This window comes from Aureobasidium subglaciale, assembly GCF_000721755.1.
Source record: "Aureobasidium subglaciale EXF-2481 unplaced genomic scaffold scaffold_6, whole genome shotgun sequence".
NCBI classification, from domain to species: domain Eukaryota; kingdom Fungi; phylum Ascomycota; class Dothideomycetes; order Dothideales; family Saccotheciaceae; genus Aureobasidium; species Aureobasidium subglaciale.
The window spans coordinates 52,479-63,249 of record NW_013566989.1 but is presented as its reverse complement, the minus strand read 5'-3'; the positions used below and the strand labels follow the sequence as shown (position 1 = coordinate 63,249).

General features: G+C 48.4%; 5 protein-coding genes across 5 annotated transcripts; 4 read left to right on the top strand and 1 right to left on the bottom strand.

The window, feature by feature from the left end:
• Positions 1-354: 354 nt before the first annotated feature.
• AUEXF2481DRAFT_27870 (uncharacterized protein) lies at positions 355-1,134 on the top strand (the record flags this gene model as incomplete). The annotated part of the gene is made up of 1 exon (XM_013489838.1): positions 355-1,134. One exon carries the CDS (start codon positions 355-357, stop codon positions 1,132-1,134), a length of 780 nt encoding a protein of 259 aa, XP_013345292.1.
• A 775-nt stretch (positions 1,135-1,909) lies between these two features.
• On the top strand, positions 1,910-2,825 carry AUEXF2481DRAFT_38152 (uncharacterized protein). Its single transcript, XM_013489912.1, has 2 exons — positions 1,910-2,357; positions 2,414-2,825. The coding sequence occupies exons 1-2, from the start codon at positions 1,997-1,999 to the stop codon at positions 2,755-2,757; spliced, it is 705 nt and encodes a 234-aa protein (XP_013345366.1). The 5' UTR covers positions 1,910-1,996; the 3' UTR covers positions 2,758-2,825.
• Positions 2,826-2,990: 165 nt separating this feature from the next.
• Positions 2,991-4,402, top strand: AUEXF2481DRAFT_27868 (uncharacterized protein; the record flags this gene model as incomplete). The annotated part of the gene is given in 3 exon segments (XM_013489837.1): positions 2,991-3,470; positions 3,490-3,610; positions 3,639-4,402. 3 exon segments carry the CDS (start codon positions 2,991-2,993, stop codon positions 4,400-4,402), a joined length of 1,365 nt encoding a protein of 454 aa, XP_013345291.1.
• Positions 4,403-5,179: 777 nt separating this feature from the next.
• On the bottom strand, positions 5,180-7,186 carry AUEXF2481DRAFT_3426 (laccase-like multicopper oxidase; the record flags this gene model as incomplete). Its single annotated transcript, XM_013489737.1, has 5 exons — positions 5,180-5,507; positions 5,559-6,483; positions 6,536-6,685; positions 6,736-6,961; positions 7,010-7,186. 5 exons carry the CDS (start codon positions 7,184-7,186, stop codon positions 5,180-5,182), a joined length of 1,806 nt encoding a protein of 601 aa, XP_013345191.1.
• A 1,588-nt stretch (positions 7,187-8,774) lies between these two features.
• AUEXF2481DRAFT_609934 (uncharacterized protein) lies at positions 8,775-10,696 on the top strand. The gene is made up of 5 exons (XM_013490085.1): positions 8,775-8,991; positions 9,160-10,087; positions 10,142-10,230; positions 10,281-10,342; positions 10,404-10,696. The coding sequence occupies exons 2-5, from the start codon at positions 9,169-9,171 to the stop codon at positions 10,444-10,446; spliced, it is 1,113 nt and encodes a 370-aa protein (XP_013345539.1). The 5' UTR covers positions 8,775-8,991; positions 9,160-9,168; the 3' UTR covers positions 10,447-10,696.
• Positions 10,697-10,771: the final 75 nt, after the last annotated feature.

Here is a 10,771-nt window from a genome sequence, read left to right as displayed (position 1 = left end):
ATGTCTTTGGGAGATATACGCCTATAGCAAAATTACTGCCGACACTGGTCTGGCACGTGTCTGTGGTGTGCTCTATCAACCGTTACAGGAAGCGTTTCACCAGAGTATATTGGAAGCCTAAAAATGCAACTTATTGCTAGTTTACACGAAGGATGAGGCTGTGACAGCACAAAATCCTCACAGGGTCTAGTTAATAAGGAGGTAGGTGCCGTGCCGCATCTCGAGCGTCTATCAAGTCGCACTTTTGCCGTATTCAACCAGCAGTACCTTTCCTACACTCGTTTCCTCCTTCAAGGGCTCGGATTCCTAACAACAACGTCTCAACCGAACAAGACACCGGTAAAATATAACAAAATGGTCAACCTAGCTATGGCAATCGCCATACCATTGTACATCTATCCTACCCCGGGTGCTTGGGATCCTCTCTACAAGGCCATCTCTGCGGCTCCAGACACCACCTTCAATGTCATCGTCAACCCGGACTCAGGACCTTCAGACGGCGCCTCTAACCCTGAAGTCGTCTCGGCAGTGACGGGTCTTCGCTCCTACAGTAACGTCCAACTGTTCGGCTACGTCCACATCGAATACGCACAACGCAACGCCACTGTTGTCCACCAGGAAATCGCCACATATGCATCTTGGAAGAAGACTGCAAACTCAGACATTCACCTCGACGGCATATTCATCGACGAAGCACCATACGAACTCAAATACCTGCCCTACTTGAAGGACATCCAGGATTACGTCCATGAAGTCATGCCCGAATCCCACCAACAAGTCTGGACCAACCCAGGCATCCCCATCGACGCTCAATTCTACGAGTATGCTGATTTGGTCAATGCTTATGAGAACTCGTATGACGATTGGAATGCTGGCGGCAAGGACGAGATTCCCGAATGCCTGAGACAGAAGAGCACAGTCATGATATACAGCTTCCCGGACTCAGATGCGCAGCTGAGCAATTACACCGAGAGTACCATTGCGGCAGGATACAACGCCACTTTGCTCACGACCAGTGCTGGATACACAGAGTTTTCGGCTAGTTTGATGCAGTTTGTCCATGATGTCGACAGCTTGACCAAGACGACAAAGGTCAAGACCTTGCCACAGTGTGCAGAAGAGTGCGAAGAGTAGTGTACTCCAGTTGTTTATGACGTGTTTCGTCAAGACTGTGAATAGGAATCAAAAGCTTTGGTTTAGTGTGCTTGTTCGACGTGCCTTCTTCTCTTAGATGCTTGCTTCTTCCTTTATCGAGAACTGAATTGCGCTAGATAAAGCCATGCTGTGTCCACATGGAGATCAGGAAGGGCTCAGTGATGGTTCGTCAAGTCGATTGCCTACGACGTGCCTTATATCATTTCCTATAAAGTTCGAAACGTACGTGAGTGCTCATTCGAATTATAAGAACTTGAGCCACTGATGTTCGTGCTCATGTTCACAAGCACGACTGAGAGGCATGCAAGCCGGGCTGCACGAAGTTTCTTGTTGTCCGTCACAGTAAGAAGTAAAAAAGAGATATCGAGGATCCGAAGATTACTGGATACAAAAGGCAGAGCCGTGGCAAAAATAATCAGGGAGTTCCTTCCTCTCGAGCTCGTGCACGTGTCGACGGCGACGGTGTAGCCATGTGAGAGATACTCCTGATCAATGCCATCCAGGAAATTCCGCAGTCACAATCAAAATCAACGGCCCCGTTCCAAGGCTGTCTATCTTAACACCCCAAGCCATGTCAAGCCCATCGAGCAGACAACATCCAGCATCTAACAACGCTTCCGCGGATGCCGACGGTAAGCCCCTGAGGCTATCCGACCATCAAAGTTGTGCGCACGGGCCATAATCGACCACGCGGAGATTGAACTCGGAGATACAGAATGGGCTGATTTTTTTTGTTGATGTCGTCGTCGATGTTACAAAACCCATAGGCTTAAGGAAAGCAATTGGACTTTTGGAACTGCCTCTTCTCCATCCAGTCAACCTTTTGCACCAAACAAAAAACATGGCAGCCAAAATAAACAGCGGCTCCAGGCCCGCGCAAAGCAGCAGCCGAGCAACAACATATTCGATCGTCACGGTCCTCGTCGCCCTTTTCTCAGCAATTGTTTATTTCATGGAACAAAATCTTCAGAGTTTCTATGTCTTCGATACGAAACAATTGCACGATATTTCTGGAAGAGCGATCGCAAACCATGGAAACGACACTAGGGCTGTTGTTGCACAGATCGTCGGCGAGCTCAGCCAGGGTCCTGCCGGCGAATATGTCAACTTGAACGAAGAATGGGTCTTCAACAACGCCGGTGGTGCAATGGGTGCCATGTACATCATTCACGCCAGTATCACTGAGTATTTGATCATTTTCGGTACGTTTGACTAGAAATGTCGGCGTCGAAAATACAGAAAGCTAACAAACACAAAGGTACCGCTATTGGAACCGAAGGCCACACCGGTCGCCACACTGCAGACGACTACTTCCACATTCTCAAGGGTACCCAAACCGCTTACTCACCCGCCGTTGGCCACTACGAGCCCGAGGTTTACCCTCAAGGCAGTGTGCACCACTTGCGCCGCGGTGAGGTCAAGCAATACAAGATGGACGATGCTTGCTTCGCCCTCGAGTACGCTCGTGGTTGGATCCCTCCCATGCTCGGATTTGGTTTCGCCGATGGTCTTACCAGTACCCTCGACTTCCCTACTCTGTGGCATACCACAAGGATCACCGGCAGAGAGATGTTGTCAAATATGGCCAAGGGCAAGCTTTAGATGTACAGATTAATTAATATAGATTTGGAAACTCGGTTTTACGTTCTGGATACGTCAGCATCCTTTGCCAGTTTTTCTCAAGATGCGTTGTTGCAAGGTGAAAGGTTTCTATGGAGTTCAAGTGTAGTGCTTCAAGCGCCAGCTGCACGTACCCCTCGCGTCTGGATGAGACTGAAGACTCTTTGTTCGCTCAATGTCTCCACAAGCGTTAAGTTTCCACCGCGAATATCACCATGGACTATGATGAATCGAGTCGTAGCCACCTGGAGCGCAAGCTGTCATGGATCGAACATTACGACAAACACTACGGTGCTCGTGGAGTCGAAAGGCTTGCATCTGCATACAGGGACGACCAGCATTGCCAGTTCGTCGGCAGGATAAATGGTGGATTCAATATCTGCTTCAAGGTCGTATTTGATGACGGTATAGCTTGGGCGGTCCGATTCCCCATTCCTGGATGGGTCATGGATCCAGAACAGAAAATACATCGCGAGGTCGCCGTGATCAAATACCTACAGGGAAACACTCGCATTCCTGTGCCCAGGCTCGTCGCGCACGGAAGTGCTTCCGATAACCACGACCCAAAAATCGGACCTTTCATCATATCAGAATGGGTTGATGGCGTGTCACTGGTCAGCCTGATGGAGAAGTTGCCACGTCCAAGCTACGGTATGGTTCTGCGAAAGGATCTTGACGACGACTTTTTATATAAAGTACACTCGCAGATGGCAGAAATACTGTTGCCTGGAAATGTCAGAACAAGTCGGCGGTTCGACCTCGTGGTCAATTCGAAAATGGCCACTGACTCTGAAGATGAACGAGATCGAATCTCACGGCCATGTTGTGGTAGACGGTATGTTGGACTCGTACGTGTTTACTAGCTTGGACTGATCCAAGGACAGACCATGAAGCTGCGCCTTTCGACACTGCAGCTGATTACATGAATAACCTCCTGGAACAAAATATCAAGCAACTTTACGAGCAAAGGAACTCTATAGACAGTGCGGAAGATGCGAGATGCAAGTTTGTTCTACGCCGAAGCCGAAGGATGCAAGCACTTGTGCCATACTTCAAGTCTCGACTCAACACAGGTCCCTTCAAGCTCTTTTGCGATGATATGCATCCACGCAATGTCTTGATTGACGAGCACACCCATCAGATTACCGCGATCATCGGCTGGGAGTGGACATATGCTGCCCCTCGAGAGTTCTCGCTCACACCTCCGTCTTGGTTGGCACTGGAAGGTCCTAGTGGTTGGAACACGTCGAGTGAAGTTGCATTTGGGAGACAAATGTCCCTGTTCCTACAAGCTCTGGAGGATGTGGAGCAGAAAAGGGAATCGACCTTTCCTCCTAAGGAACCCGGAGAGCCGCCTATGTCGACCGTTATGCGACAGAACTTCGAAGACGGCACGTTTCGGTTCGTACAGTTGTTGTTAAAGTCTTTCAACTTCGATGAGGAGGTAATATGGCCAAACTTGGAGCGTGTCTTGCAGAGAAGAGGATTACTCGAGGTTGGTGTTCCGAGCGAAGAAGAGATTGAAGCGTTTGTGGTCAAGAAAATGAAAGATCTTGATGAGTACAATCGAGATCTACAGACAAATCCGACAGAGCAGAAGATTGAAGCCGAGCGGCAGTCAACCTAGGAGCCAGCGCAGCAATTGAGCAAATCTACAGAAGACATTCAAGCGGAGTTGATCAGTTCAGCGCAGCAACCGAGCCATGAATCAACAAACGATCTTGATGCAGGATCGCGAGACACATCACGTAGGTCCCAGGGTAATCTCATGAGAGATACCCCTGGACTGCCGGCTCAGACGACTGAAAAGCAGCTCACATGGCTCCAAATGGTCCTACCATCATGTGTTTTCAATTGATGTCGGGATCTGTTGAAGGCTGCACACTTTGACGTGGTCCAAAGCCTTTAGATCTATGCACATCATGGCAGATATCGACGAGCTTGGGGAAGAGCATATCAACTCATATGAAACACGATTTCCTGTAATGCTTATGCCTATAGGCAGCCTTGTCGCAAAACTTAGCACTATAGGTACATGTAACTCAAGATCTCGTATTACACGGGAGCTGTGTTTGAAAACGGGTAGGACCTGACGGGTGTTACTCTGCTGACCACCATCTTAAATTCTATCTTTGGCGTGGCGATCACGATACGAAAAGTGTGACATAGGTACATGTTGAAAATGATGATCACTACTGGTGAAAGAAGGAACGATGAACACCTTTAAAGGGGCGACTTCTTGTTTGCAATTCATCTGTCAAAGAAATACCGAAAGACTTCAGAGCACAACGTCAATCTATCATCGCGATTGTTATTTCAAAAGAGATGATCCCCTGCACCTCCTCGATTACCGACTGTCCATGAAACCGGCCCTCGAGATCTAGCTTCAAAGAAAAAGTCTGATCTAAACACCAGAGTCGTCCTTGAGATATACAGCCTTCTCGGGATAGTAGTCTCGCCATGCAGAGCAGATTTCATTGAAGCTAGGGTCAAGAGTGATTTGGTTCGGTGTCTCGAGGAACTGCGTAGCCAAGCCATCGGCGACATGCCACGCGATGTGACAATGCATAATCCAAGCTCCAGGGTTGTTGGTTTCAAAAGCAAGAACCAACCAACCGGCAGTAGGAAGCATTGCAGTATCGCGACGAGGAGGATTGACAAAATTCAGCTCACTAGCCTGGTCGTTTGTGTAGACACTGCTTTCCTTTGCACCCAGTACATAAAAGTCATGGCTGTACTCGTGTCAGTCAATTCATAGCAGATGAATGGCAGTATCGACTTACCCATGCAAGTGAATGGGATGGGGAAGATTCAGAGGCACTCCAGCAGGTGTACTGATCTCTTGGAGCACCCAATAGGTCCAGTCAGTGTCCGGCACGTTGATCAGATTCTCAGAAGGAGGATAGCTTGTGTTACCCTCCTGAACGTATTCAAGAATCGGTTTGTCCCAGTCCACGTTCAAAGCTGTCATGTTGATGGCCCATCTGAAAATCGTTGCGCCGTCGGTAGTGACACCGGATTCTTGAGCCTGTACACTGAGAAGTTCGGGACTGGCTGTCAACGGATTGCTGGGCACAAAACTGTCCCAGTAAGGCTCAAGCTTATTCGAGTTGAACGACTCGTCTGTGCATCGATCTGCATTGTCTCCGGTAGTGTCCCAAGCAGTACTCGTGGGATCTGCGAAGGTTGAATTGCTGTAGTGGATGATCGCTCTGATACCATTGGGATTTGCATTGCTGCCGCATAGACCCGTATTCGGGACATCTGCGCGGAACCAGTAGTTGCCTACTGTCTGATTTGCCTCGATGATGACATCAAGTCGTTGCCCAATACCAACGAATACACGTTCTGCAACGTATGGTTTTACGGGCACGAAATCACTAGTAATGACTGTGAATGGATGGCCGTCAACAGACACCATGAAAGCGCTATCCACCGACGTGTTGATAAGTCGAAGACGGTACTTCTTGCCAGACTGAACGGTGGCGTTGTAGTATTTTCCCTTGGTACCATCGGGACTTTTGTTCATGCCGTTGATAAGACCGTTGTAAGCTTGAGGAGGACCGATGCGAGACAGAGGGTTGTTGAAGAAAGCAGTCTCATCGTACCAATCCGTCATTGGGAATGGCCCAAGATCTTCATCGTAGTTGTCCGTAGCAGGGCCATCAATGACGAGCGTTCCAAGAGTGCCCACACCATATTGAACACCTAGCATACTTGTTAGAAGGTAGATTACCCTGAAGAAGTGTAGTGAACATACTCCAATGGCTGTGATACCAACTAGTGCCAAATTGTGTGCAGTGGAATCTGTATGTGCGTGAAGATCCAGGTGCGATAGGACATTCAGTGATACCTGGAACACCGTCTTGATCACATGTTTCATACTGTCGAATACCGTGCCAGTGGATACCTAGTGACATAATCAGAAAGATACCACAAGCCAGTGGATGGACAACATACCCGTGCCGTTGTTAGCCAACTTGTTGTTAACCGTGATCTCGAGCCAGTCTCCCCAGTTAGCTCTGATGACTGGTCCCGGATACTGGTTATTGATCAACATAACCAGCCGATCACCCGTGCCATCAGGATTGAGGGTGGTGTTGGTTATATCCAGTGTGTATGGTACAGTCTTCCCAGTGTCTGGCCACTTCTTGTCAAAGTCAGTTGCTATCGAGAAGCCGCCTCCCTGTGATGTTGTTAGTGTGGAATGCTCAAGGATGTCGAAATCTCATACCCAGCATTGTCGACTTTGAGCGGTGTTATCACACTCTGTATCGGCATCATCTGGGGTCAGAGTGGAAGAAGAGCCAGCGGCGGAGGACGTTGAAGAAGCCTGACGTTTTACAGCCACTGAACCAGTAGCATAAGCGGCCAAGGAAGCAAGAAGAGGAAATGTGCGCAGTAGATGCATGTCTGCGAGCGATTGAGCAAGTTTGGATCGTTGTACTTATCTCCAGACGGAGAAAGACTGGGTTATATAGATGACATATCAGGTACAGCCTGTTGCTTACCGGACTGACAAGTCCGAAATAGCTCTTCATGCATCGGGCCACTGTTTCCCCTAGAAGTGCAAAGAAGAGCTTTGGCTACTCCGGAAAGGATATCATGAGCAAGTCTTCCTCACTTTTGATCGGGAGAGAGCGAGAGCTGCAAGTCAGATGGTCTGCCTAACTTTCGATGGACTGCTGCGGAGTCAGCATTTGAAATTCACCAGTCCACTTGATCAATGCAGTACCTAGAGTCTTAGTAATAAGAGAACAGTCTGATCCTTGTGATTGGCAAGTTTTGTGCAGATGATTGAAGAATACTTTGGTGAAGTTTCCGATTGGTGGCGAAGCTTTCCGGGCATACATCTGCCATAAGAACCTTAGGCTGTGAGACAGAAATGTATCTTCCGACATAAGGTACGTGGCCATCGACACCCCTTTCTGCACAACCCAGACACGTTCTTCCTTCAGGAATCGATACTGAGCCCTGAGAACAATGTATTGTTCGGTTCATTGTCCCAGGCTAACCCTCTAGCTGACCAACCACATCGTTATCCGCTATGTAAGAGGATGCAAGAGCTGAAGCGTGATCTCCGTATTACTTGTTCTTGGCCTCGTGTTCACGACGAGGCAGTATAGTGACGAAAACAGAAAGTAAACGCTGAGTCTCATAACTGTAGAGGCATTAGGAGATAGACAGGAGATGGCGTGCAATAATGAGTTCATGCCCTCATGGACGTGAACCAGATGTTGCAGAAAGGTCAAGGCTCGAGCGAACGGACCCTCGTTACTTACCTGCATGCAGAGACATGGTCATCATGCTGCTAACCTTAATCGCCAAGGGTCAGCCTTATGGTGTCCACGGAGTCTTCGGACAGTCCATGCTTATCGAGAGCGCACATGGAGGTGATCGATTTTGGCATGCGACATGTCCTTTCTATCTTTTCATCTATTCTACCAGCGAGTTTGGAAGTAAACGCGTGTCGAAGGGTCGTCGTCAGCTTCTGCATGAGCTGTGGCTGGCAGGCATTCTTTGCAGACAATCAATATTGATTCGTGGATCTGCTTTGCAGAGAAACAGTGTGATTGCGGAGCTTCCATCGAAAGAGGATACCGCAGCTATGGTTCTGTCATGCGCTGGTCCCCGATCCTGTCTTACTCTTCTTACGGTACTGAATGTAGAATGCCGGACGAGCTCAGCCACGTGTCGCGATAGGCAATGAACACACCTCGGGCGACAAGTTTCGACGAGTACCTTGACCATGCCTCGTGATGCCTGGTGACGTCTATGTTGCCGGGTACATCCAGAGAAGGCCGGGTCCAATTGTCGTGCTGACGTGAAGTTTAGGAAGCAGCAGGTCGGTGTTGCAGCTTCCAAATTTGGCGTCGTCTCCGAGCCTCCGAAAATGATCGGCATCCCCATCTGCCGCGCACCACACCGCCTCCTTCCGACATCTGCCTTGCATCGCAGCATGCTTGCAGCATCATCTTTCTTATCAATTTTGGCAGGATGTGTAAGGCTGCTTGCTGAATCATGGTATCGGGCTTGAGAAACTCCGATCATGAGGTCCGTTGTCCACTCGCCGACTTGGGACCACCTCCATTGGGTCTCTGATGTCAGATCCAAATATGCAAGTCCGCATCCCATGCCGCGAGAATCCTCTAGCGAGGCAGTGTGTAGGGATACAGATGGTAGACTGCAAGGATATGGGCTATTTTTGCTCAGCAGGTAAGTCCAAGGAGAGGATGATGGTGCCGCTGCCACTCGACACTTCGACCTTACTGTGTATAAAATGAAATCGCATATAACTTGGTTCTTTTCTTGGAGAAACCATCTTAGCAAATCCTCAGATTCTATCTCTTTGTGATACTAGGATCTTATCTTTGACTAGACAAGTTCCAAGCCATGTGGACCTCTTTACTCGCAACCGGAGCGATCCTCCTTCGAGCCGTCAATGCTTGCCAATCTTACGGTATCGACTTCAAGAACAATGGAAACTATTTCATCAACATTAACAGCAACGAGTCTTTTACTGCTGTATCGGAGTTCTACAACTGTTTTGGAGATGCCAGCGTAGTCTTGGTCGCTCCTGATGGAGACCCATACTACTGCTCAGACATATCGACAACACCGGATTACACGGACGCTACAACGACTTGCCCAATCTTGAAGAGTCAGATGTATTCTGGCGACTGGACGCTCATCCTTCTAGATAACAATGGAAACAGTAGCAGTTTCTCTGCCAAACGTATCTTGCATCTCAACGTTGGCGCGCAGGTCACATCGACTGTTGAGCCAACCATAACTCTGAGTGTCACACAAACACCCACATCTACCGTTAATGCTACAATCACTGATCTGGAATCTACAACTCTTGCCCCCTCATCTGTCACCAGTCTTGCCAGCAATGCAAAGACACAGACAGTAACTTACTACCCTCCTCGCCAGACAATCACCACGTCGTCCACGGCAACAGTCAAGCGTACCACAACAAAATGGACTTATACTATCAAGACATATACAGTGACCAAGGCTTGTGCAGTCGCTTTTGCAGCCATGGCAGCTGATCCAACGGCTGATGCCAATCTCGTCTCCATTGCTCAAGCAGCCATTGCCTCTGCAAGCCCAACTGAAGCCCCTGTCCGCCGCTTGAGGATCAGACGTGACATCACCAAGGTCATGCAAGTTGCGAAGCGTCATGGTGTTGCTCTGGTCAAGCGTGCTCCAGACTCGGCTACGGTTACTTCAACCGATACTAATACTGCCAACTGGATCTCCATAACATCTAGCTTTACAGCTGCACCTGTTACTCAAACCGCATACAGTAAGCACCCCTTCTCCTTTCATGTTGGACTATTTCAATGCTAACACCTTTCAGCTACTGTGGAGAGTACGACAACAATCACCCCGGCACCAATCACCATCATTGCAACAAAGACCACAATCACAAAGACAGCAGGAACATCGGTAAGCAGACACTACTCATCAGACTTTACTACCTACTAACAAACGTCTAGACTCGTACAATTACCAAACGTACGACAACAACGTCCAAGATTACAAAGACGGTCACTGCTACGTATGTTTACTTCCCTATCATACACTCTTGCTCCAAGCTGTTTTACTGACAATCATCACAGTCTCAAGGTTACCAATTATGTGCCTGGCAAGGGATGTTACTAAATTTGAGTCATTGTTCAAATGGCCGCTGCGTTACAGTCCACCATGCTACAGATGATACTGTTTGTCTGATTTCTTATAGACTCTTGGCTTTGAATTTGTACGGTGCTTTTTTCTTCTTTTGCTCCTGCTTGGTCTTGACGTTTTTACAACAAGTGTTCATCTTTGGACAAAGGATGCTTCAGTACTTGAGGAGATATTCATCTACAATATATCGTCATTTTGCATCTGGCGAGCATTCTCACACGTATGCATGCACTGTTGATCTCATGACTCTGTACGACTTTGGATACTTGTCATGTTGATTGTCCATCTATCGAACACTCGG